The sequence below is a fragment of the Psammomys obesus genome, unplaced genomic scaffold, assembly GCF_907164565.1.
Source record: "Psammomys obesus unplaced genomic scaffold, mPsaObe1.curated_primary_1811, whole genome shotgun sequence".
NCBI classification, from domain to species: domain Eukaryota; kingdom Metazoa; phylum Chordata; class Mammalia; order Rodentia; family Muridae; genus Psammomys; species Psammomys obesus.
Genome location: NW_026596079.1, coordinates 2,798,631 through 2,825,375, shown reverse-complemented (window position 1 = coordinate 2,825,375; position 26,745 = coordinate 2,798,631). Strand labels below are relative to the sequence as shown.

General features: G+C 49.8%; 2 protein-coding genes across 2 annotated transcripts in view; one reads left to right on the top strand and one right to left on the bottom strand.

Moving 5' to 3' along the window:
- The window catches only part of LOC129690806 (maestro heat-like repeat family member 5), a 65,219-nt gene extending 60,270 nt beyond the window's left edge, over nucleotides 1-4,949 (bottom strand). The window contains exons 1-4 of the mRNA XM_055626656.1: nucleotides 4,879-4,949; nucleotides 4,536-4,639; nucleotides 3,547-3,692; nucleotides 2,611-2,739 (exon numbers count right to left, since the gene is read on the bottom strand). Of these exons, the coding sequence (XP_055482631.1) occupies nucleotides 2,611-2,739; nucleotides 3,547-3,692; nucleotides 4,536-4,639; nucleotides 4,879-4,949 (450 nt within the window). The remainder of the gene's footprint in view (nucleotides 1-2,610; nucleotides 2,740-3,546; nucleotides 3,693-4,535; nucleotides 4,640-4,878) is intronic.
- Nucleotides 4,950-18,519: 13,570 nt separating this feature from the next.
- On the top strand, nucleotides 18,520-22,286 carry CUNH8orf90 (chromosome unknown C8orf90 homolog). The gene is made up of 2 exons (XM_055626319.1): nucleotides 18,520-18,586; nucleotides 21,826-22,286. Exons 1-2 carry the CDS (start codon nucleotides 18,520-18,522, stop codon nucleotides 22,284-22,286), a joined length of 528 nt encoding a protein of 175 aa, XP_055482294.1.
- Nucleotides 22,287-26,745: the final 4,459 nt, after the last annotated feature.

Sequence of the window (26,745 nt, the reverse complement as noted above, 5' to 3'; positions counted from 1 at the left end):
TTCTCCATCAGAAGGTGAGTGGATAAAGAAAATGCAGCATGAACACACAATGGAGTTTTATTCAGACCTGCAAAGGATGAATTTTTCATTTTTCATTTTTGCAGGAAAATGGATGGAGCAGGAGATCAAGTGAAATAAGCCAGATGGAAAAAGATGAATATAGCCTGTTTCATACCTGGGATCTAGATTAAAGGATACATAAAAAGATGTGAAAACGGACAGGAGACTGCTTGGGGAGAGGAAGATGATTAGTGGGAGTTGGGCAGGAAAGAATAACAAGGATGAATAAAGGCAAAATGCATGACACGCGTTTCTACTCGTCATAGAAAAACCCGTTGAACAATGAATATATCCCAAAAAGATAGAACCATTTCCTCACAAGAGTTCTAGATGCAACACTACAGTACTTGGTGAAGGGTTTGAAATGTCATGAACTCTCAGTGCAGGGAGATGGGATACGAGGAGAGGAGAGGTGAGAAGCTTGGAGAGGGAGTTCCATGTATCAGCACTGACGTGGAGAGGAAGGGACAGTGCCATCGGGACAGGACGCTGAGCAGTTTTCTGGAATCAAAGGATACTGATGCCAGGCTGAGGACACATGGCCATGACCAGTGGCTCTGTGATCAGACTCAGAGTAGAAGTCTGGAGCACGCATGGCAAAGCCATGCTGGGCTCTTGGAGGAAGAATAGGACATGAAGGATGCGTGATCAGACTGCTCTGGATTTTAACAATCATGCTGAGGGCACAAAGACTAAGGGCGGTGATTTTCAGTTCATGGTGCAAGAGGGTGGAGAGATTCCTGGAAACTGAGGACTCAAAACTGCACTTGCCAAATGCTTTTTGGTGAAGAAATTGTCAGGAAATGTGAGCATCCTGGCTTTGGGCTGCCTGAAGGCTATCTCTGCTTGGATAGCATAAGCCACTGTGGCAAGTTCTAAAACTAACTGTCCTGGAAAACCCTATGCTGCAGAGGTCGGGGTACCTCTGGGAGTGTTCAGAGGCAGAAAGTGTTGAGTGGCCCTGGCCCCTTCACCATGCCCACATTTAGCTTGCCAAACCCCAGCCCCATGTCAGAAGAGACCTTATCCATTCCAGGGAGATGAGGCCAGACCATGCCCCAGGCTGACCTCCAGCTCCAGCTGCCCTCACCTCCAGCCACTGTCCCTGGCTGGAGAGTTACTTCAATGAATCTATAACTGTACCCACTTGCATGGTACTCTTTTTGTTTGCTTGTTTTCTTTCAATTTCTTGACACAGGGCCTTCCTTTGTCACCCAGGCTGCCATGGAACACACTCGGTGGTCCAGGTTGGCTTCGACTTCATCGTGATCCTCCTGCCTCAGCCTCTCATGTGCTGGTATGACAGACACTCATGTCAGACTCAGCTTTGCTGTGTAGTTCTTCAATGAATCCAATATACTTCCCAATGATGAAATAATAATAAAAAGTACTCGAGAAAAAAAGGAATGGGGTGATCATAGCCTTTGCTCCCTCTGAAGTCCACAATGAGACTGTTCAGATTTCGCTGGAAACCAGGCAGCTCATCAAGTCTGCTCTCTGCCACCTGGGCTAACTCTTCAAGCTGCCATTCCTCATTCTGTAAAACTGTGGCATAAGAACCTCTTGATGGGGGCTGATGCACCTCTTTCTGTAATAACAACCACCCAGTAAATTGGCTGAGCTCAGGGCTATGCAAAACACCCAAGGAGCCAAAGTTCTTCCATCCTGATGGGTGTGTGAGTTTTGCATAGGGCCCGGACCACCTGTGTCCCATCAGCAACCTAGGGTCCATTTCCATCTAGCTACTTATCATACCCATAGTCCTTTAGAACCTCTGTCTGCCTCCTGCCCTTGAGTGGGAATAGCTTCCACGGCTCAGTATAGCACTGTGCTGGGTATGGTTTTGATGTGGCAGCGAGGATGGCATTACAAAATTTCTCCCTATTGACACTGGTCTTTTGAGCTACTCAATGTGATACAGCCAGAGAAATAAGCGAGGTCTCACTTGTAGAAGACCAGGGCTTGGACTTTGGTACGCCTTGGTGAAAGTCACTGTTCTCTGGACATCATTTGTGCCTCATGTATACAGTAGTTCAACACGGGACTTCCCGGGGCCAGTGGATCTAAAGAAAGCCACCTACCCCAAGACCCTGGAGGCCATTATGGCCTACAAAATGGTGGTGGCGGGGCATTGATACCTCCGGTTCACACCTGGTTTGGTGGGCTGCGGCAGCTGAGACCCAAGCTTGGGCGTCTCCAACAAGGAGGAACCCAAGAGGCAGGAGCTGCAGCTGGGTTAGGGACTGAAGAGTGGATGAGACTGGCAATAAGCCTTTCAGATACTGGTGTATGGGCCATCAGAGAAGGGATGGTGAGGAAGAGACATTCTAAGAGAGAGAGGGTGGGCAGGCAGCCAGATGGCTGGTTTCTGCATATGAGTCTAGACAGTTCCCCTGAAGAGACCACTTCAAGGACACGAACATACAAAACAAAAACAACACCAGGGAGAGCTCAAGAAGTCTGCACCCACAGGTTTGGACACCCCCAGTCAACTGACTGAACCCGAAAGCTCTTGGGGAGCCAGTCTGTGTGCACGGGACGGAGACCTACTGTGGACTTGGTCATGTGCTCCAGGGCCAGTTGCATGAAGTACTCCTGCCAGTTCTCCTCCAAGACGTCACGGGCTCGAATAACGGCCTTCAGGACCTGGAACAGCCGGAATCTGTGCCGGTTGGAGATCTGTGGAAGACAGAGCTTATGTTGAGACCACGGTGTCTGACAGTACAGGGGATGCCAAGGAGAACACCGGTGGGAGGATTTGAAAAGGAGGCTGGAGGGAGGGAGCACAAGAGGGTGCATTCATTTGGCAACTCTTAGGAGATACCTGCTGCATACGCAGACCTTAAGCCTGACCTACAGACCCTAGAGGAAGGAAATCTTGCTTCTGTCCCCAGGGAGCTGCTGTGGATTTAAAAACTCCACCTCCAAAGTGATGTCATCTCCTCATCAACACTTAGGCAGGTTTCCCTCATTCATGCATGAATGCACTTATGTATCCAAGCATTTATAAGTGAACCCATCCATCCCCATATTTACTCACCACCCACGGATTCCTTCTTTCCCCCCTACATCAACCCACCTCTCCATCAATCACTATGTCCATCTGCTTGCCAATCTGTCCACCCAACCCTATATCTACCCGTCAATCCATCATCCACCCATTTGTTTACCTTCCACCCACCGATGTATTCACCCATCAGTTTCTACCATTTACTGATTCTGTGACCTTAGGCAAATCCCTCCTCTCCCCTAAGCCAGAGTTTCTCATCTTTGAGAGTTATTGCCTCTACCTCACAAGAGTGCTCTGAGCATGGTGAAGGTAAGTGGGGACATTTCCTTCCTCCTTAGCCTATTGGCATGCAAAGAGACTGAGATTTTGTCAGAATGATGCACTGTCTCCATGTAGGATTCAAGGTCTGAACACCCCTTGTGGTTCAGTGTTGCTCTTTGCTCCCATGTCTGCTCTAGGGGACTAAGCAACACTACCTCTGGGTTGTCTCTGAAGTAATCATAGATGGTTTCCATCACTAGGTTGGGGGACCTTTGAGCCATCTTCTTTATCTTCTTGGTGATGTACTTGAGTTGGAGAATGTCTGAGGTGCCTATGTCCCGGAGCATCTTGAAGCAGATTGCTAAAGTTTACAAGAAGAGTGTGAGGATTGGTGGGCCTTTGGGAAGTCATATTGTGGCAGAGGGTTGGATGGGGAGGGAGGGACAAGCATATAATGAGAGTGAGAGCTGGGCACATTGGGAAGTCATCTGATATTCTGATAGCTGGTCCCTCATGGGGTTAAAGATGAGACAGAGTAGGAATGCATGCTCATCTGCATATTCTTATTCTCATCATATTTCCCTCTAGCCACTTATTTATCCACCCACCCTCCACCCACCCATTCATCCTTACTTCTCTGTATCCAGTGATCTAGCTCTTTATTTCCTGTCTGTCCAGTTCATATTTATTTAACCATCCATTTACTCAGGCACTCCCGAATCCACCATTCAGTAGATCTGTCCATTCATACACCTAGTGAACTGTATCTATTAATGCATATTTTGATCCATTTAACAATATATCTGCCCATGTAGTCATAAATTCACTCAAAAAAAACCCCATCTCTTTATCCTTCCATACACCAATTTTTTGATTTCTTTTGATGTCTATCCAGTCATCTTACACTCCTTGGCACTGGAATGCTTATTCTAGGAAGAGGGGTCCAGGTCTAAGCTGAAGTTCTGAGGTATAAAATGGGTGGAGGGGAGGTTTAGTTATGGGGAGGAGAGGGCATTTTTTATTTATTCGTGGGTGCCTCAGGAGCCAAAAGCAAGCCATGGGGCTCACAGACAGCTGTACATGTCCGCAGCCTTTGTGATGGCCAAAGTCTTAGAGAGGGTCTCCTTCCACTTTTCACCCTCAGGTCTGCTTCTGTCGAGGGACCTGGTGGGGCCTGTTGTCCTGTATTCCAGGCCATCCTCACCTGAGTTGTAGGCAACCTCCACTAATATCTGGTGTTCTTTGGGCACCAGGGAATCCTGACTGCTCTTGGATTTGCACAGCAGGATGGTGGCAGGGTGGGACTCTCTGTCCCAGGAAACATAGTCTTGAGGTTCCTGGGTCCATGAGGACTTCTTCGTACAAACGGAAACGGGGGAGAAGATTCTGAAATGGAGCAAGTTCTGTGTGTAAACATCCCGTGCACTTATGTGTGTGTTCAAGTGCAGGGGGCACTGGCACCATTTGGCTCTGGGTCAGGCTCAGCAAGGTTCTTCCGAGTGTCTGACCTTCTGTTTAGTGGGCTAGTGAGCCTGGAATGGAGGTACCTCGAGGCTCCAGGACACTGTTGAATAAGCCGAAGCTTCTTAAACTGGGTCTGACCCCCATACAGGGTCATGTGACTGCATATTGGAGCCTCAAAAATTTTTTGTTAACAGTAAAATATTTCTGGACACACAACACCAAAACCAAATTCAAAATCAAGCACGCTCGATTTGGAGGTGCTTCTGAAAGTGTTTGCCTGTGCTGCGCTGTGTGACTGCACCACAGCCTAGGTTCTGAACACTCCACCCATACATTCTGCACTGGACACAGTATCATGGAAAGCAAAGACACTGAATATTTTCCTGCAAGTATCACTCAGCTTTTAGGTATCAAGTTAGCATAACTTTGGATTGTATTGTGTTAGACAAACAAGCACATCCATCTCATTAGTAACCAATTTGCTTTCATCTTTAATAAATGGTTAAGATCCTACACACCAAAAAATTGATTAAGATAAATTGCTTTATGGTTTTATGATCAGCCAGTGTTTGACTTGTATGCCCATTGTATAAACATATCTTTGCAGATGTTTGGCTTGTATGTTTATTGCATACATTTGTATCCCTGGAGTCTCATAAAAAGTTTTTTAGGCAAAAGGTTCTTATGAGTGGAGAAGTTGAAGGCCTGGAGTAGGCAGCCAGGCCCAGCAGGGTGGTAGACAGGCACACTAGGAGTCCAGAAGGGCTCAGAGTGTCTCATGCCAGCTTTATCTCTGATATTGACTTGGATAGCCAGGCTTTTCAAAGCAGCATAGGCGATAACCTGCCTACCACCCAGATATCCCTTGAGAAGGTTTTTATGTGGGCAGTAGCCGTAAGGGCACAGATGATGGTCTTTATGTTTTGCAAAAGGGTGAAAAGTATTTCCCTAGACTGCAGTTGCCATGAAGGGCCAAAAAAAGGACACTCTTGCTTTGGATGTTACCAAAGTCTAGTTCTTCCATGGCTCCATCTTCGCTTCTGTACTCTGCATCAAGACCTTATCTGCTTGTTCTTGGGTAATTCTCAGTTCCACACACTTCCCAAGGAGAGGGCCTGTTCTAGGCTGCTCCTTGGGTCCATAGTTGAGGAGGATAAACACGCCTGCAGGCTAAACGAGAAGATCGCGAGACATATAATAAAGCAGCCATCATGGTGTATACTAGAAGGCAGTCATCATGAGAGTATTGAAAGTCAGCCATCATGGTTATACTAGAAGGTAGCAGTCTCTAATTTTTATTTAATTATGTTTCGTATGTGACGCTTATCATGCCATGTCTCTGATTCCTGCCAACAGCACATCTGTGATGGAGCAACCAGGACCAAATTTCTTCCTTGCCTTATGAAATCAGAAACTGCCACCCGATATACAAGATCATGATCATCAGTAGACACCATCAGTACAGGACAATGATCTCTAAGGAATGTGCTACCTATAGAGTGAGCTTCAGGTTGTGAAAACTGGATGCTGAGACACAACCCAGTCGGTTCCCCATGGGGACCAGGAAAGCCTATGACTTTGGCGAGTTGCTGACCTGAAGGTAACAGTGTGGGGAGACCTCAGGGGTCAGTGTTTGAGGACAGAAGAGCCAGGAGGAGCTCTGAAGGTCTACAGAGTCCCCTCTGGCCCCATCTTCATCTATCTGCACTTAATGCATGCAGGATCCACTTACTCTCCCTTGTCAAAGCTCTAAAAAGTGAGACTCAAAAGGACCTGTGGTTTTAACAATTCCTATTCCAGACAGAGATGAAGAATATTTATGTGTTTGGAAACAGCACTACGCCCAGCAAGGTGTCGCTCACGGTGTCTGGTAGTCACTCAAGACTTACCAGGCATGTAACATAGCAAGAAAGCGATCCACAAAGGGAAGAAAATTAATGGACCATAATCAATATGGAAGGCCAAGTATGAGGTATATCCAGCATTAGAAAGGCTGAGTTGGTGGCAGGGTGGGATCTCAGCAAGTTTGGTCTAGATAGACCAGGCTAGCCAGGGCTACAGTGTGCAATCCTGTCACAGACAAGCAGATACATACCAATTCAGGAATCATGAAATCATTAGACAAGGACATTAAAACAGTCATGCTCTGCATGGTAGAGTGAGGCCTAGGGTGCTCAGGAGAGACAGGGAAGAGAGAAAAAGGATGGAAGTCATGACTCCAGTGGGGTGACTTGAACAGGAGATTAGATACCTTGGAAGGAGACGCTGGCTAACAGAAAAGGTCTGAAAATGAAAACACAGACAGACTGGAAAAGATGGAACAGAGTTCTCAAGCCGTGGGACAACTTACAATATCTCATCACTTTCCAGGTTTGATATAAACTACAGGTCCACATGTGTAAGAACATAAGTGAGCCTCAAGCAAAGAAACACAAAGAACACACCAAAATGATATCAAGAACATGCCACCTGAAGCCAAAGGCAAGAAAAAACAAAACAAAACAAAAAACCCACAAAGGAAGGGGGAATCCATTAAAGAAAATGAGGACAATGTAAAACAGAAGACCAGAAAGTGGGGGTGGGTTGGGGGGGGGAATCCCAGATATCTAGAAGGCTCTACCCAAGAAAGTATCTTTGAAACCTTCAGGTGAGATATGGCACTTCCATAGATGCACTCCAACCCCCATGAATTCGGGATGAAGTCCCAGACTGCAGACAGTGTTAGAGGAGCCCTCTGAGGCAGGAGGCTGACTGATGGATGTATGGAAATACCAGAAAAGAAGAACGCCAAAGAGGCTAAGTAGGCAGCAAAGTAGAAAAGGTCTTCGCTAATTCTTAAAATGTGACAATGCATCGTGAAAGAAGACATTGTGGTTTATAACAAATGTCGAATTAAGATGCATAACATCAGTGTAAGATCAGGGGCAGGTTGTAATGGTGTGTTCACAGTTCTGGAATTGTAAGTGGTGTGATACAATTCAAAGGGAGACAGTACTAATGCTGAATTGTGTACTTATAAATACCTAAGCAGGACATCAACACAAAATCAAAACTGCAAAAAGACAGTAAAGGACATAGGTCAAGACGAACCAAGTTATATCAACAGTCACATTAAATATAAGTGATTCAAACACTGCAGTCTAGCAGCAGAGACTGCCAAAGGGAAGGAAGAAAGTGAGATTCACGTCTGTGTTTCCTGCATGAACTCTATTTGTGCTGAGGGCGGCAGTGCTCAGCTGAAGTCTGTACTCACAAGACTGAGGCAGGGAAATTGAGTTCAAGGTTAGCCTGGGCTACATTGTGAGATCTTGTTTAAAAATAAACAAAATAGGTGCTGGAGAGATGGCTCAGATGTTAGGAGTATTTGTTCTTGCAGAAGAGCCAGCTTGGATTCCTAGAGCTGACATGGTGGCTCACAACTGAATATAGCTCCATTTTGAGGGGTATCTGACAATTCTCTTCTGAATTCTGTGGGTGCCAGGCATGTATGCAGTGCACAGACAAAACACTCACACACATAAAATAAAAGAAGCTCCAGGGATTAGGATTCTACCAGTAAAACGAAAACAGCACATATTAAACCCATGGAAAGAAATAATGAGAACTAGAGGGCTGGTGAGGTGGCCAAGCAGTGAGGACATTTCTGTCAGGCTGGAAATGACCTGAGATCAACTCCCAAGATTCGCATGATGGAAGGAGAGAATGGAAAGTAAAACAGAAACAAAATAAAATAAAGAAATAGTGGCAATCAGGGTGGGGAGGATCTGGAATGAATTAAAACAGGGGAAAGAATATTATCAAAATATGCTGTATGAATAAAAAATTCAAAATTAAAAGTGATCCCCCTCCTTCCACACAAATAAAACCGAGTCCTGATACTGGTTTTTTTTGAAAAGCCAAATTATTGACAAATTCCTTGTGAGACTATTGAACCAGAAAAGCAAAAAAGAGAAGAGAGAAGGAATGAATTTAAGAGAGTGGTACATAACTATAGATCCTACAGTTGTTTGTAGGATGATGAGGAAATACCACAAATAACTTCACTCAAGCAAGATGACAACTTAAACAGACTGAACAAATCCCTTAAGGCCATAAAATCCTAACACTCATTCAAGAGGCAAATAACAAAGAATCTTATGATGAAACTTATTTTATAATGAAATTTCTTGCAGTGAAGATGTCATGCTTACTAGCTTCTCGCTTTTTACAAAGCTTTTGGGAGGAAAATACTGACATTCATCTAGAGAGCAGAAGAAAGAACACAGTCCAAGTCATTCTGTGAGATACTCAAGTCTCCTCCTCCATCTCCTCTTTCTGACAGGGTCTCACTGTTTAGCCGTAGCTGGTCTGTGGTCTGGAACTCTGCTTCTTGAGTGCTGGGATTAAAGGAATGTGCCACCACAGCTGGCCATCAATGAACTTGGAAAAAAAAAAAAAGGAAAGAATAGGCTCATACACTTCATCTACAGACACAAGCTTTCTAAAAAATAGAGAGAACTCATTAACCATCTCCAACTGGGGCTTCTCTTGAGAATGCAAGAAAATCGAAGTAACTTCCCCTGCCAACTGACTAAAGAAGAAAATCACAACCAACAGAGAACATGTTTGAAGAATGCAACCACTAAATTACAATAGAACTGAAAATTAGAAAAGCCTCCTCAAATGAACCTAGAGAATATAACCCCGACCCCAGCTCATATCACCTTTAACCGTGAAAGACAGGCTCTTTCCTTCCCAATTAAGAATGAGGCAAGGGCATATGGTCTTGTCATTCCATTAAACATTGCACTGTGGGAATGATGCTGCCTGCAGCGGAAGTGTCAATTAACAGTCAAGATAATTTCCCAACAAAGACATTCCTTCTGAGTCTGGGATTACAGGCAGGCTGCCATGGACACCCAGCATATCCATGGGTTTCTGAAGATCCAAGTTCTAGTCCTTATGCTTGCTAGACAAGTGCTCAAACCACTGAGCAACCAACCTCCCCAGACCAGAACAACTGATTTTTGACAAATATGTCAAAGCAATTCCAATAGAAAAGGAAGGCTGAATTTGCCAGTACATCCCACTGAAACACTCCAACATCCACCCGCAAACAAAACAAAACAAAACAAAACAAAACAAAACAAAACAAAACCCTATCTATATTTCAAACACATGCAAAAAATAACTCAAAACAGCATGGAGTTAAAAGAAGGCTGAAAAAAAAATAAAATAAAGGCTGAACTCTTGAAAGTTCTAGAAGAAAAGAAGAGAAAAATCTTTATGACCTTGAGTGACAAAGAATTCTTAGATGTGACGCCAAAAGCATTACTCACAAAAAGAAACACACACACACACACACACACACACACACGCACGCACTTTATTTAATAGAAACAGAACCTATGAAGGGTATCCAGAAGGGAAGGTGAGCTACCGGCCTGGAAACAATCCTTGTAGCTCACACAGGTAACAGAGGGATGCATCCACACAGACCAAGAACTCTAAGCCAAAGCCAAACACAGACAACTGAACACAACACAGGCAAAAGAGTTGATGGGCTAGTCACCTGTGGAGAGAAACAGAGGGCAGAGGAGCAGGTGAACGGGGCCATACTGTCCCCCTTGAAGGATAGAAAAAAACAACAAACAACAAACCCAAAGCCATAGGAGGGGAGCATGGTGCAACCCTAAAATAAGAAAACCAGGAAAACTGAATACATCAAAAGCTGTGGGAGTGTGGAAGCAGGAAGTCCCTGCAGTACTTGAGGAAAAAAGTTGGGTGAAGTTGAACCCAGAGTGGACATGTGACTTAGCCCGCAGCCCTGTGCATTCACTCAAGTGAGTTAAGCCACATAAAAATCAAATGTTTGATAGTGCCTGAGTTGCGCCAGCTAAAAACGCAAAGCATGCAGATTTTAGTGTTTAGATGTTTAGCGCTTTCTAAACAGGCCGTAGCACGCTCCCAGAAATCTGGTAAAAACCGGATGGATGACACAGACATCAAAAGCACAGCATGCCACGTGAAAGAAGCCAGGTCCTGAGGCTACACTCCATGTTGTTTTTATGACATTACGGAAAATGTGACATTGATTGGTGACCCCTGGGCTGAGTGTTGTTAGGTGCTCACTCACTAGCAGGCTGTTGTGGGGAAGGGTTTGGAGGCTGAGCTGTTTGTCTCATTTGTGGTCTAGGACACATTCAGACCAGTGAATTCTATCATATGTTAGTCAGACTATACAGGAAAAGGAAACAAAACATAACAGGACTTAGGGAGCCCACCCTGGGGCTTTCATCCTGCTTCCCGCTCACTCCATCCTAGTCCAATGAGCCTGAGATGTTTTTTAACCAGCAGGTGTGCTGTAACCTCAGGACACTTGCACTGGCTGCTCCCTTCTTCTATCTGGAGATCACCCATCCCCTATCACTGCTCTCCTGGTCCCTCACTTCTTGTTTTAAAAATTTAAATCACTTAATATATGTGCATGTATACATGTGCCTGCAGAGGCCGGAAAAAGGTGTCACGATCCCCTGGAGCTGGAGTTACAGAAGCCATGAGTCCTCTGACATAGATACTTGAGAACCAGACTCAGGTTCTTTGCAAGAGCAGTATACACTCTTAAAGGCTGAGCCATCTCTGTAGCTCCCGGCTGCTCCCTTCTTTCAATTCTTACTTGTTACCTTGATGAACTTGTCTGAAACTTCAGCCTGACCCCTCCCTCTACATCTTGCCTGTCCAATTTCTGCCACCACTTCTCAGCTTGTAAGGTGGCTTATCCTACTAGTATCCTACTAGTTCTCAGTTCTCATCTCCAAGGCAACCCCTAGTCCCTCTGAATCTTTGGAGAGAGCCCTGCAATAGCCTTCAGAATGTTAACCCAGGTATCACGCTTGGGCTTGTATGCCTTCCTCTTTTCCCTCTGACCTGGCAGGGTGCTCTTGGGTGGGACTGTCTCCCTGGTCCTGAGGACAAGCTGGAGGAGAAACTGTTATAAAGTTGGACAGAGAGGGTCCAGGCACCTGTCCAGACGGGAGACCCTGGCTGCAGAGCAGGCTGCTGCCCTCCTATGGACTGACTTCTGTACTTGCTCCAGGTGGAAACTTCATTGCACCACAGGTCCTTGGAGTTTGGACCATCCAAATTATTGGTGTTTGTTGCACTCATTGTTAAACTCTATTTTATTTGGGGGTATTAAGGCCTCTACCTCCCTTCCACTAACCCTTTAAGAGAGAGGTTAGTAGGGAGAGAGGCACAGACCCCTTTACTTCTCCCAGCTGTTTAGGGTTCTTTCAGGGCTACATCAATCGCCGTCAACACCAAACCCAGCAGCCTCTCCATCTGTCTCCTCCAAGCTGCCACACCATCAGGTTTCTCCAAACTGCCATACCTTCTCCTTGGACTTTCATATTTATATCCCTTTGAGTCCTAGACCACGCCCCTCTCTGTGCTGCACAAAGCAGGCTGTTACCAGCTGGCACAGACCATGGCCCCGCAGGAGGCAATTATCAGCTGTGGACAAACTAAAGCCCAAACTAAAATCCCACACTTGGCATTAAAACAAAAACGTATTTTATATAACATAACTGAGTTTTTAAAGAAACCCAAACTTGCATTACAGGTGTTTAGATGGGTTCTGAGGATTGGGCCCAAGCACAGGGCTACTGCTGCCACAGGAGGAATTTCCAGGAAGCCGTCTCTTTCTCCCGTGTGAGCGCTCAGCCGAAGGGTGGCTGTGGGTGAGCTAGGACCTGGCACTCACCAGAAGCCCTCACACTTTGAACTCCTGCTCTGACACTATGGCAGATGAGCATGGTTGGAGATGCCCAGTCCTTGGTGCTCCGTCACTGGACTGAATAAACAGAGTCTTCATAGAGGTGGCATCTGGAAGCTGTGCCCTGTGCACAGACCAGAGTCTGTCTGCAACTATGACCCCCAACTTCCCCTCCTGGGGAATCACATTGCAGTGAGGTGGGACACACAGGAAAGGGACCGCACAAGGGAGCTGTGGACACTGTTGGCTGGACCAAGATAGAGGGGACCAAGTGGTAGAGGAAGAAATCAACTCAAACAGCAGGCCTGTGGGCAAATCCACCCTTGGGGGCTCCTTTGTGTGCACATGTGTATGTACTTGTGTGTGCATACATGTATTATGTGTGTGCATATATACATGTATACACACATGTGCATTTATACATATATATCTGCGTGTATATGTGTATGCATATATGTATGTGTATGTATATATATGTGTATGTGTTTACATATTTACATGAGTGTACATAATGTGTGTATATGTGTATGTATATGCATGTACATATGTGTGTGTGTAAAACAAATGAACAGCAGTGTCTCTTTCAGGGGTCAAGTGTGTCCTTCCCACCCCCGCTCTGAAGTAGGCAGCGGCCTGTCCCTGTCTGTCTGGCTGTTCATTCACTGGCTCACACTGCTGTGGCCCTCGCCCATCTTCATCTCTGCTCCTCCTGAGCGGTTTCTGTCCTCTCCTCTCTTGATAAGGGTAGAGCTACTTGTGGTCCAGCTCTACCGTTCCTTCCACCACGCTGAAGGCAGTGGCTTCACGGGACCCAAGTCTCTCCTGGGCTGCTCTTGGAGGCAAGACCCCTAGACGCTGTGCCGGAATAGCCAGCCCATGATGCACCCTCTGAGATCGTGTGTTGCTGCCCTGGAAGAGGAAGCCAGGTGCCTGTGGGCTAAGTGGCCCCTGCCTCTCCCACGTCCTCCAAAGCTGAACTGACCTGGGGTTGTGGGACATGGCTGATGACGTAGCATCATTTGAGTTTCGGCTGAGTGACCTGTCAGGAGGCTGCCCATCCATGTTGAGGTTCCGAGCAGGAGACCCACAGGTCTCAGTTTCCAGCCCTATCCTCACTGACAGGCTAGTTCCATCCTGGGCATTGTCCCTTATCTGGTGCCTTGAGTGGCCCTGACCTCACCCTGAGGTCACAATGGCTCCAGTATCCACAGCACCCTTGTAGGGACAGTATTGTGGAGCCAGCACTGTCTGAGGATGGTAGGTTGAGGAAGTGTGCTTTGGGCTACACATGCAATGAGGACATCTGTCCCCATAGAGGCCTCCTGTCCGTCTCTTGGTTCCTTAGATCACTGACATTCTCTGTGACTTGTGGCTAAGTGAAGCATCTGTTATATGAGTCCAGGACCCTGTGGTGATAGTAGGGCCTAGGCCGGGGCTGTGACTGCTCTCGAGGGCTCCAGGTGAGCACATGGGGTGCTATGCCCTCATGTCTGGGTGCTGTTGCATAGATACCTCCCCCTACCCAAATCCTCTCAAGGACACGGCTCTTGGGGTGAGGCGAGACTGAGGTTCCAAGTACAGGGAGAAGCAAACTGCCCCACACCAAATTCAGCCTTCCCATTTACTGACCCTGTGGCTTCGTGTTGGCATTCAACCTCTCTGTGCCTCAGTATCCCCACCTGTGAAATGGGAGCACATCTACCAAGCTCCTGCGCTGCTCTGAGGCTCAGTAAGGACAGAGTACTCCAGCACAGTGCCTGGACAGGCTAGGGACATCTTGGTTCTGTCGACAAATGGTGGACACCATCCCAGTCCAACAATAGGATGCAGGAGACGGCAGCAATGGCAGACCTGGCTGATAGTTCACTCTCACCAACAAAATGTGGGATGCAAAGCAGGAAGACAGGCCTTGAGCGGGGGGGGGGGGGGGGGTGCAGTTGAGGATATTGGGCTGGAGACCTGTGAAGTACTGAGGGTCAGCCTGTGCAGACAGCCTGAGGGTTTGGGGTCTGCTCTTCTGGAATGGTCAAGACAGCTCTGGCGGCTGGGGCACCCGAGGAAGGTAGAGAGAAAAGCCAGGTGTGACCCATCAGGCGTCTGGCTCACCACAGAGCTGAGTGCAACCTCGACATCTTTTGAGACTGCATGCGTGGATGACGCCTGCAAAGGCCAGTGGTCTGGGCGAAGTCCCTGGAGACTGAGGACTGGTCACCTTTGCTTCAGAGTCTGCTGTAAGAGGCCCTGGCTCCGACCTGCAAGACCCCATGATTGCCCTAGTTTAGTTTCCCTGCCTAGGACAAAACACTGGAAGTAGTAACCAGGTGAACGAGGCCCAAGGGCCCTTGCCATGCAAGGACACCCTGGAGAAGGGACCGTCTGCAACCAGAAAGAGACCCTTAGCTGACATGGTGTAGGCTGACACCTTGATCTTGTCAGTTCAGACTTCCTGATGCTCATGAGCCCCAGGCCATGAGTTTTGCTTCTGGCAGAGTCGGGACCCCAGGTCTGTTTCAGGAGGCTCATACCTTCTTACTTACCCATTCACGAGGGAGGCCATGGCATAGCTGGTTCTGTGGCTTCTGTGTGTGGTGGATCCTGGGATCTGATCGCCATTTTCTGTCTGGAGCCCTTGAACAAGGGTGTGTGGAAGCCAGCTCAACAGGCTTCGTGAGTCCTGAATTTTCAGAAAGTTTGCGGGTTGGTTGCTAAATAAAGCCACAGGAAGCTTAAGCAGAGTATCACAAGTTCCCACACCTGTCCCTTCCGGGGTTTGTGGCTGTGTCACCGTCCTCTCTCTATGCTGAGACCGTTAACTGTACGCCATACCTGTGTGGATGGGAAACTGTACCGGCGACTTTGTGTGAGTCATGAGCATCCTTGGTGTTTGAGGACCTGAATTCGGCCGTGCTCCTAGGGTTCACTTCTTGCTCATGTCATACAAAGGTCAGATGTGCCCACGGTCCTGGTCTGGGATGAAATTTAGAGCGGGGCATACATTGGTCGAGGTCACACAGCTGTCAGCGGCAGAAGCAGGATGCAAACTCAAGCCACTAAACAAGTGGGCGTGAGGCGTCATGGCCACCTGACACCCTCTTTCCAGGGTACTAGGCTCCCCTTTTTACCTCAAGTATCTCACCTGCTTGGCTCCCCCGTGCAGCCAGTAGGTGGCGCTGTGGTCACAGACAGGACTGTGATCAGAAGGCTGCAGTGGGGGGAGTTATGAGGAGGGGGTATGAAGGCTGGAACTCCTCTGAGCCTGCTGTCCAACCTTGGAGCCCCTGTAGTGAGCTGCTTCCCTAATAGCACCCTCCTCGTGCAGTTACAGGCTCGGAGTCCAGCCTCTTACCTCCTCAGGGTAGTAGACTTGGGTTGGTTTTGTCTTGAGAGCTACTACCAACCCCTTGCATACTGGCTCCATTAGCAGAGGAACCTGACCCACATTAGGGCAGGCCTACCTTCTGCTTTTCCCAAGCCCTCAATGTTCTAGCGATGCGTTTTTCCCGCCCCCTGCAACTCATGTGTCCTGGAATTTGCTCCCTTCATAAGGAAACGCTATACACGTTCCTACATCTTCTTGTCCTCTGGGAAGCCAGCCCTGGTTTCCCTGAGCTGTTGGGCTGCAGATCCTTGAACTGTGCTGGGCCCAGTGGGAGGAGGATGGAAGAGCTGCTTTGCTGTTGGAGGGGCCAGGCATGTGTCTGCACCCCTCTTCTCAGCAGCACAGTGCAGTCCCTTTGGCCAGCTCATACCCTCCAGAGACATCCGCTCAGGCTGGGAATTGCAAGACCTTTAAGGGTCAAGTGGCTTGTCATTGATCTCCCTGGATATGAGACCAAAAACACAGGTGAAAAAAGGTGGAGATAGATGGGGAAGACAGTGTTCAAGCAAAACACCTTGGTAAAGCACAGAAAACAGCAAAACAGAAAAGCAGCTCTCCCCCTTCTCCTTCTCCCCCTCCAGGGGAAAAAGGTACTGGCAACCATCTTTCTGATAAGGTGCTACAGCCAAACAGTAAAAGAAAACAGACAAGTCATCAACAGACAGAAAAACCCAATGAAAGAGCCGGGCAGGGTGACATTCTCCAGAGCAGACAGACACCGGGCCAGCAGGTACATGAACAGGTGCCTCCATCACCAGAAACCCAGGCAGTGCCATCAGGGCCATGGTGATCTGTCAGTTCTCACCTATCAGGACAGACTGTCAGGAAGGAAGACTAAGGGACATGGGGGAGGGGAACACTCCTGCCTTGTAGGTGAAATGTCACATGGTGCAACCAGTAAAGGAAACAGTATGGAGGTTCCTCAGAAAATTAAAAATAGCACCACCATATGATATAGTAATTGGCCTTCTGGGCACACATCCAAAACATCAAGATTAGGATCTCATGAGGTATTACTCCTTCCTTGCAGCAGCTGCCTCAAGGCCAAGGTGTAGGAGCAGCCTGCGTCCATCTACGACTGAATGGATGGGGACACATGACTAGGCACCCAGAGGAATATCATCCAGCCTTTAACAAGGAGGAAAGCTGATGTCTTGGGTGTGTGGCTGCCCGTGAAGACACTGTGCTAAGTGAAAAGAGCTACCACAGCTGGTCTCATTCCTACAAAATATCTGAAGTCAGTGGACTCCCAACAATGGGGAGCAGTGGCTGCTAGGGCTGGGGAAGGATGGGGGCTACTGGCTCATGGCTTTGGAGGATGAACAGGGTGGCACACTGATGTGGCACTGAGAGTGTAAGCTTATGTAAGTGGGGCTCATGCACATGGGGCACAGAACCAAAGCTCTGTTGGAGTGGAGCATCATGGGTGGCTCTACCCAGGACCAGCACTCCCTAACAGGCAGGGAAGTCATGGGAGCAAGTTGCATTTTACCTCCTGCTCTGACTGTTTGGGGACTGGGAGGGTATTCAGCCCTCTCACTGTGACTGAATGGAGGAAAGGGCACGGTCCTAGTATGGGCTGCCTAGAGCAAGACACACTCCACACCACGATGCACGAGGCCACAGAAGTCAAGGGAGGAACTAATTCAGACAGGTGACTTCCCTTGAAGGCTCTGTGGGCTTGGAGATGCAGAAAAGACTACAAGTGCATCTTGGAAGGGGGAGCAGAGAATGGTACCTGAAGGACAAGAGTGTGCTTGCCCTGCAGAGGATGGCAAGGCACTGCAGGAGCTGTGAAAATGCAGATGTGATGGTGGTGGCATGATAAATAGGCTACTCTTCCACAAAGCTGGCCCCATTCTCCCACTGCAGTGCTGCTGTATCAGTCAGTTTGGCCGTGTAACAAATAGCCCCTGACAGTGAGCTTTCTCACATGGTGGCTGGAGCTTGGGTCTTCTCTCTTCCAGGCCCCAGACCCAGCTACAAACATGGACATTCATTTCTTCTGAAGTTGTCTTGGTTTCTACAGCCTGCAGGCATGTACGGAGGAGAGTGATACCTTCCAGCCTCTTTCAGGGACGATGGTTAGTTTCTGGACCATGAATGCTAAGGGTGGCACCACAGGGAGGCTATGCCACAGTGCCCAGCGCTCCAATGAAGGGAGCCCTTCTGCCCACTCTCCTGCTGTAGAGTCCTACCTTTTCAGCCCCAGCCCCATATCCTTGGTCTCTCTACTGGTGCTGTGTTCATTGGTGGGGATGGAGAGGGAAATACAAGTCCACAGAGGCTTCTTGAAGCAGGAGATGTAATGATCTGGCTCCTGGGCTCTGGGAACACTCCTGAGGTTCTAGCTAGTGTGGCTGAGGGGAATCAAGTTCTCAGTGGCCCTGTGGGCCCAGACTGGGATGTGAATACTAGAGTGATCTGAGACAAGACAATATGTAGGTGCCTTCTGGCTCTCATGACCCCTGTCCCCAGACCCCAACCCTTTTCCAGATGGGGCCCCTTTAAACGCAAAGTTCTGTCTTCCAGAAGGCCCTACCCAGTCTCCTGGGAAGCCAAGTAAACAGAAGTGGGACCCTGGCTTCTGACATGGCTTCTCCTTGTTCTGGAGACCTTAGCCCTGCTGGTCTGCCTCCACCCCCTGTCACCACTCCAGGTGAGACACTTGGGGAATATGAGTGATAAGGGGGTGGGTGGGTGTCTGCGAATGTGGGGACAGGGAGCAGCAGTCCAGATAGCCTCCAGGAAGTGGGGGTGGCGCTCACTTTCTAAAGGTGAGGGCATCAGTCTTTTCTTTTCCATTCCTTCCTGCTTCCTCTCTCTGCTTTGCTCTAGGATTCCCTCCTGGGGAAGAGTAGACAGGCCTTCTTTATTCTAGCCACACCTCCTTAAAACCCTCTAGGACCCCAGGCCCTCAACCCCTTTGCCCTAGTGGAGACACCACCCTCTCTGTTCACTGACTTTTCCCATCTGTCTGGTTGACTTCTTCCCTTCCCCAGGCTCCGGCCTCTTTCATCTGCTCCAAGCCATCCATTCCTTCCGCTCGGTCAAGGCCTGGTCAGCATGCACACTACAGCTCCTCTACATCCATCTTGGGATTCCTCTCTGTTCTGCTCCCTTGAGGAAGCTCCCCACTTGGGGGGAGCACACCCTTTGTTTTTAGCCATCTCCCTGCATTCCCAGCTTCATCTCACTCACTTCCCACCCGTTCAGCCTCCTCTTTCTCCTGTCCTTGCCTGGCAACTCCCCCCCCCATGCCACCCCACCCTTGTTTGTGTCCATTAATCTGGCTTCACTCTCTTTTCTTAACAGCTGCCTGCCGGGTGCCTCCACCAGGCCAGGCCCCTGACTACTTCCTTGGTTGCCTGGTCTCTCTCCTAGCAACAGCCAGATGCCTTCTTTCTGTGTGCCCTTCCTCAGCACAGCTGGCTGTGAGCCCCCCACCCCGCACTGAAGCCATCATAGGAGGACTTAGGAATTGTTCCCCCTCCATCACTGACTCTGGTCACCTGCCCTCCCATCCAAGGCCCGCTGCCTGCCCTTCTGTCTTACTCAGCCACACCCAAGCCACCCTCTGCCTCAGGCAGAAGCATTGGGTTTCCTTTGCTGTTACCACAGAGGTGGGTGGCTCTCTGTTCTCTCTCTCAAGCTCACCTCCCTCGTAGTGACTGCCCCATTTCTCTGCTCCTCATTTATTAACAAAAACCTGACAGAAGGTCACTTGTCCTTGCTGCCTCCAAATCTTTCTTTCCCATTTGCTCTTGAACCTACTCTAATCAGGCTTAATTTCTGTACTTCCCTGAAGCGATTCAGGTCAAGGTCACTGATGACCTCCAGGATGTTAAATCTGAGGCCAGCTCCGAGGCCTTATTTGATGTGACCCACTGGCAGCATGTGATTCAGCTTCTGTCTGGTTTCCAGAATCTCCCACACTGCTCCTATATCACTGTCTCTTTCTTGGTCCCCTCACTGGCTTCTCCTCTCCCTGACCTGGCAAGGACAGATGGCCCCAGGTTTGGCTCTGGATCTCCTCTCCTCTGTCCTCCCCTCTCTTCCCCTCTTTTCTCTCCTCTCCTTGTCTCTCCTCTCCCCTTTCCTACCCTACTTCCTCCCTCCGCCCCTCCCTCCCTCTCTCCCTTTCTCCCTCTCTCCCTTCTTCCCTCCCTTCCCTGGTGGTTTCATCCACTCTTTTGACCCTAAATGCCATTTCCCCAGGTCTGTCTCCAGCCAATTGTGCTCTCCATCAGCCCATCAGCCCATCTGAGGGCTTCAACCCAACCTGTCCCAAATCAAAATCTCAATCCCCTGTCCTCAGCTGCTTCCCTTTCAGCTTCCCCCTTCTTCAGCATATGGTGGCCTGGGGTTTACATTTTCTATAGTGCTCCTACTCCACACCTCCACACTAACTAGCTTCAAGACACGTCCAGAAGCAGCCCTCTTCTGATAGCTGTCCTGGCCCCAGCTGCCTTCATCTAGACGAGAGACTGCTGTGTCTTCCTGGTCTCCCTGCTACTGCCCTCCCTCCCCCTACCTCTACAAGCTACACTCACCTGATAAAACTACCATGTCCATGCCTGGGACTGTGAGAGAGTCTCCGTCTTCTCTCCCAGGACCCACCTTTCTTTTCCAAAGCTTCTCTCTACCTCTCAGAGGAATTCTCATGGCCCCTTCTGTGGCTGCACCCCACCTTGGTACTGAGCAGTTAAGATAAGGACTTCAGAAGGCTGCCAGAAAGTCAGGATAGGCTTGCAGGGCTGGAGGCCGAGACCTCATTGGTCCTCTGAGCTGTGGACTCAGGGTGTGGCCCTGCAGGTCCTGCCCACTCATCACAAGCCATCTGCAGGCCTGGCTCTCCTCACTGGGGAGATCACCTCCGCTTCATCTCTCCTCCTGGCATAACACCCCTTGTGCTGCCCGAGGTTCTGACTCAAGAAGGCATTTGCTTATCTATGAAGGTGGAAGAATGGGCTTTGTTGTCTGGCTCATGGCTACAGACAGTATATAGTGCAGCTCCTGTCTGCACACAGCAGATGCTCAGTAAGTGCACTGTGTAAGAATTATAACCAAGAGGCTCCTGGGCATGGCATGGTGTGGCACTGTGGAGGGGGGGGGGTTATTGCAGCCACTCCCACATGACTTTCCTGTTCTTAGACCCTTGCCTGTAGCAAAAATGGAATGGTGACTCCCATTGCATTGTGGGAACCCACATACTTTCCAGCATGAGTCCTCCAGCTCCTGGCATTGGTCCTTGTCTTGGGGACCTAGCATCTGCTGTCATGCCAAGTTCCCACACCCCATATCTCCAGCCGAGTGCTCCACCATCCTTACTTCCGTCCTCATGGGGATGAAGCTTAAGACCCCAGGCCGGGGGACTAGTCCGCTGTATCCGCAGTAGTCAGAGTCGTTCTTGCCGAGTGACTCAGACACCTGCACCAACTGCTGCATGCCACCACCTGCTGGGTGAATCCTACTGAGCTTCCTGGCTAAACTAGCCTCCTCCCCACCCTGAACTTTGTGCTCAGGGGCCTGACTTTCTCATACTCTCAGGACCTTTGCAGGCCTCCACAGTCTGTCGATGCTGTCCCCTCAGCAAAGTGGACAACTTCCCCTTTGGAAGGAGAGGTGACCAAAGAGGCAGGAGAGAGGTCAGAGATGGAGGTAGACCCCCCCCTTGGTCCCATTTGGGCTTGAGAGCCCCTTCTCAGCCTCGTAGGCGCTGTCCTCGGTGTTGAGAGGGGCTCAGGTCTCACTCCTCAGGGCTCAGGTGGCCCTCACCTGGGTTCTTGTCTCCGAGTGGCCTCTCTTTCCGTGTCCCGGCGCTCCCCTCCCCAGCCTCCCCGCGCCGGGGACAAGCGTAGGGTTCCCCCCCCCCGCTAACTGTCGCGCCCGCCGCAGGTCCCGCTGTGCCCCCCGCGCCCCGCTTCCCAGACATCTACGGCGGCGACGCGCAGCTCTGGGAGGCCCATTTCCGCGGCATCGGGCGCGCCTACCGCGCTTTGGGCAAAGAGGACGACTTCGCCATCCGCGTGCTCACTGAGGACTTCACGTTGCCCTTTCCGTTCGCCTGGCCGCCAGGCCCCGACCCGGCTACCGGGCCGCTCTTCTACGACCCGCGGGATCGCGCGGGCTTCGATTTCCTGCTGCGCGGCCCCGGCGCGCCGCCCCCGGCTCTGCTGCGACCCCTGCACGCCACGGCGCAGGCAGCCGAGCGCAAGCGGCGCCTGGAGCGCTTGGCGCTGAGCTACGTGGGCGCCAGACGGCCGCCCGGCTTGGTCCTGCTGGCGCCTGCGGCCGCCGCCTTCCCTCCCGAAGCCGGCCGTCCTCCTTGGCGCGGCCTCGCCCGCGACAGCGAATAAAGCCTCTGCCTCTCCAGTCCCCTCCGCGTCGCGTCCGGGCCTCGCCCTGCTCCGTGCGTCGGGAAATCCGGGGAGGGGGGCGCGCGGGACATCATGCCTTGCACGAACTCAAGCGCCCAATGAGTCTGAGAGCCAGATGGAAAAGGTGACCCAGGCAGGCTGCGAGGAGGAGAAGATCCGGGGAGAGTAGGAGGTCAGGTCTCCGCCCCAGTTGTCCGCTCTCCTGCCCAGCACTAGGATGGGAATTTACGATCTCACCTGGCAGATAGGAAGAAGAGGACAGCCTGGCTTCCAAGGAGTAGCTGGGTGCTGCCTCACTCCAAGTGCCACAGCGTCGCTGGTTTCTATGACAGCTGCTAGGGGCGTACAGGGGTAGAGTGTAAGCGTGGAAAGTATGTGAGAGGCAGTGTCAGGAAGGGATTCTGACAGCCTGCCTTCCTCTCTGTCCCCTCCCTGAAGGGTGCTGTCTACTCCCCTTGAAAATCCGAGACGATTTCTTGGGACCTGGGCTTCCGGCTTGTCCCTTTCTAGGTGGCAAATTCCAGGCAGGTTTTTATTTTATTTTTATTTTTTATGCCAGTAGTAGGTGGGCTGCAAGGGAGGACTGCCTAGCCCTGGTATCCTAAATCGTGGGATATTATCACGTAGTAAGGTCGAGTGGCTCTTAGTGGAAGGACTCCATTCTGCCTGGGGGCTTTGGGTTCCTGGTGGGCTGGAGGCCCATTCCTACCCAAGAGCAGCTGGACTCAGAGATTTTTTTGCTTTTGCTTTTGTTTGTTTCTTCTAATCCAGGAGTTATTTATAATTTCCCAGTGCTGGGAAGAAAAAATTTCCCAAGTCCTGGCAGAACAACTTAGATGGAATGTTCACTTTCGGGGATGTGAGGGAGAAGCAGGGAAAGGAGGAGGAGAAGGAGGAAACAGCATGAGAAGGACACAGCACAGCAACCAAAGACAGCTTGGGGCTATGGAGGAAGGGTCTCTCTCTGTCCCTCTCCTCCTCCACTGCGCTGGCCTGACTCCAGCCTCTCCTCTAGGGGCCTTCTCAAACCTTTGGGCATCTCTTCAGCTCTACAGAGATGCCCAACAGCATCCTTATAACGCCATCCGGCATTTGATTCCTAATAAGGCAGCTTCCATTTTGACTGTGTGCTAGTGTTTGTCCATATGGTCTATTGGCTGCTTAGGCTCCTTAAAAACAACCCCTAGATGAGGGTGGAGGTTCTCCTCCAAACACAGGCAGGGTATCCAGAAACCAATGGGGAAGATGGATGGATGCAAATCAGATCACACTGTGGACAGCTGGAAGCTGGTCCCCTCAGCCCCCGAAAACAAAACAAAACAAAAACAAACAACCCCTCCAACAACCATCATGGGGCATGCCTCAAAGCCATGCTCCCAGGGACAGGAAGCCAAGCCCTTAATCACTGCCTTCTTGACATCATGAGGAGTCCTCCAGGCCAGTAAGTCCCCCCAGGTCAGCTTGCCCTGCAGGAGATGGAGCACACACCTCCTCTCTCACAGCAGTGATGGAGTCATTTTATGACTATGGTATCATAATGAACATCCAGGGGTTGTACCTTTTATGTTTTTAACCCCACTTTCTAGAAATTTATTTTCAAAGCGGTTTTCAAAAGCCTGTGGTTGAGAGCTCAGAGACAGAGCCTTGGTCCAATCTGAGAATACAAGGCACCAAGACCCCCCCCCCCCCAACACACAGTGAGTTACCAAACGGGAAATTAAACATCACAAGGAAACATAGGAGTGACATGAGAAATAATGATACACACTATTTTAAGCAGGATGTGAAAGCCTTTTGCAGGGGGTGGCACTTCAGCTAAGAATGCAGAGGTGAGGGGGAGCCTGCCTTGTAGGTCGGGAAAGGTGCTGGAGGCAGAGGGGACAGTGTAGGTAAAGACGGGGCAGTCCCAGGGAGTGGAGCAGGGGTCAAATGCCCCAGCAGGAGTTCTGCCAAGCTAAAGAGACAGCTCAGGCTAGCCTCGACCACAGGAAGGACTGGAGGATCAGGTCATTGGAATGGCCAGTAACACAAGCTTCAGGGAAGTTTGCTCCCCAGGCTCAGGGTTATCATGGAAGCCCTGCCTCCTAGCCTCCTGGCTGTGTCCTTAGACTGCCTTTCCCACCAGGCTAGCTCAACTGGTATGTTATGTACCTTCATCGTCTCCCTGGCCAAAGGCCGCTGGCTTCCATGAACTGTTTCAGAAAGAACAGCCACATGTTTAGAAGCTGCAGGAACTCAAATGTGCCCCATGGTGAATGCATTCCCATGTCTCAGAGAGTACCACACACCAGTTGACATTGGTCTGTGCTACCAGAGTTAGTCCCTTTGGCATGAAGGTTGTATTGGTTGTGCTTCAGAGCCATGCTCCCAGGTCCGGGAAGCCAGGCACTTAATCACTGCTTCTCTAAGGACCTGTCCACAGTAGCAAAGGTTGGAAAGGATGATAGGAGCTGAACCATGGGCAGGAAGTTCAAGGGTTGTGACCCCATGGCCTGCTCCTGCTAAATCTCCCACCTTCCCCTATACTCCCAGGGAGCATTCTGTCCCACACAGTTCAGACTGGGGTCTATTTGCTGTTGTGTAAAGCCTGGCTAGACGCCTATGTGTGCTGAGTGGTGCTGAGGCTGTGAAGGCAGATTCTGCCCCTAGGAGGGTGGGGCCATGGAGGTAGGAAGGCCTGGGCAGCCCTTCCTGACCTCCGCCTACATTGCTCTCCTCATTACACAGGGAGAGCACTCACAGTGCTGTTTTTGCTATGGCCACTGGCTTAACTTCCCTTGTGCTTCATCTTCTGGGGCTCTTGGCCCCTTCTCTCTACCGCTGATGCTGCCTCTAGCTGTCTGCCTTCCAAGTCTCATGATGTCTGGATCATAAATACATGAGGCATGTCCTAGTTTCAATTCTGTAGCTGTGATTAAAAAAAAAAAAAACAAAAAAACAAAAGCAACTTAGGAGAGAAAGGGTTTCTTCAGAGAGCAGTTCTAGGTTACAGTCCATCACTGCGGGGAATCAAGGCGGGAATTTAACTAGTCACATCATATCCACAGTCAAGGGCAGAAAGACTGCTTGATTACTTATGCTCAGCACAGTCCTCCACTCTTGTAAAGTTAGGAACCCCTGCCTAGGGAATGGAGCTGCCCGCAGTGGGCTGGATTATCCCACATCCATGAGCTTAATTCCGACAACCTTTTCCACAGGCCAGAGGGTCAGTGAGAGAGACCCTCTTCCCAGATGATTTTAGATTGTGTCAAGTGGGCAAAACTAACTATCCTAAGGCCTCAAACAAAGCCAGGTATAGCAGCACATGCCTTTAATTCCATCATTTAGAAGACAGAGGTGGCTGAGTTCTATGAATTCAAGTTTAGCCTGGCTTATATAGTGAGCTCCAGGCTAGCCATGGCTGCCTAGGGATAGCCTGTCTCAAACACCACCACCACCACCACCACCACCACCAAAAACCAAACAAGCCTTCAAATTATCAGATGTTGAAGGGAAAGCATTTCTTCTAGGGTCACCTTGGATGGTGGCACTTACCTCCACCTTTCAACGTTTCAGGGGTTTCAAGCCAACATCCACACTAGGGTTTGTAAGCTGTTCCATATATGTTACCATATCTTAAGGGCTAGCCAGCCTTCTGCCCCAATGTCTCCCGGGGCCCCTCATCCTCTTGAGATACCTCAGGATGCATCCACCTAGTGAGGAGCCCTGACTCCCGGGAGAAGCACCCACCTCTCTGTGGTGGGGCTTCTGTCCTGGTGCATACACGGCAGAATTGTACACAGCAGGTGCTCAGTATCTCGAGCAGCCATATAATCTGGGGTATCACCTTTCTGGGCCAACGCAGGGCATCCTGGGGCCCTTTCCATTCAGGGAATGGCAGAAAAGGGGGGAGGGGAGATACAGATGCAGAATCAAGAAGCCGGGTCCCTCCCACCTCACAGCTGCTCCAGGTAACTCCATGCCTTGCCAGATTCAAAGGAGACAGACATGCTTTGAGTCCCAGGCTGTTAGGAATAGAGGTAGGACCCATCTCCCCAGGTTTCCCCAGGAACAGATTCTGAGGAGCAGTGAGGATGTTTAATTAATTGCAATTACCATCTTCAAAGGAAACCCTGAGTTGGAAGTTGTTCCTAATTACTGTGTTATGATGTCGGCCGGCTCCCTGAATTGATTGTGTTAGACTTTCCAATGGAGGCGTAATTGAGTTGCTGTGAGGACCCACTTTACGTCCCTCCCCTGAAGATAAAGCCTGTGTTCAGCAAAGGCAGGGGAGTTGGGCTGGCAATGAGAGAGGCACAGGGCAAGACACTAAGGCCTGGATAAAGACCTCAAGATCAAGGGAGACGGCTGGTTGCAGAGATCTTTTGTGAACGGTCAGTTGGGCTTGCTGTGGTCACCTCTGCAGGTTAATGAGCAGCCTGTTTAAATCTACTGGCAG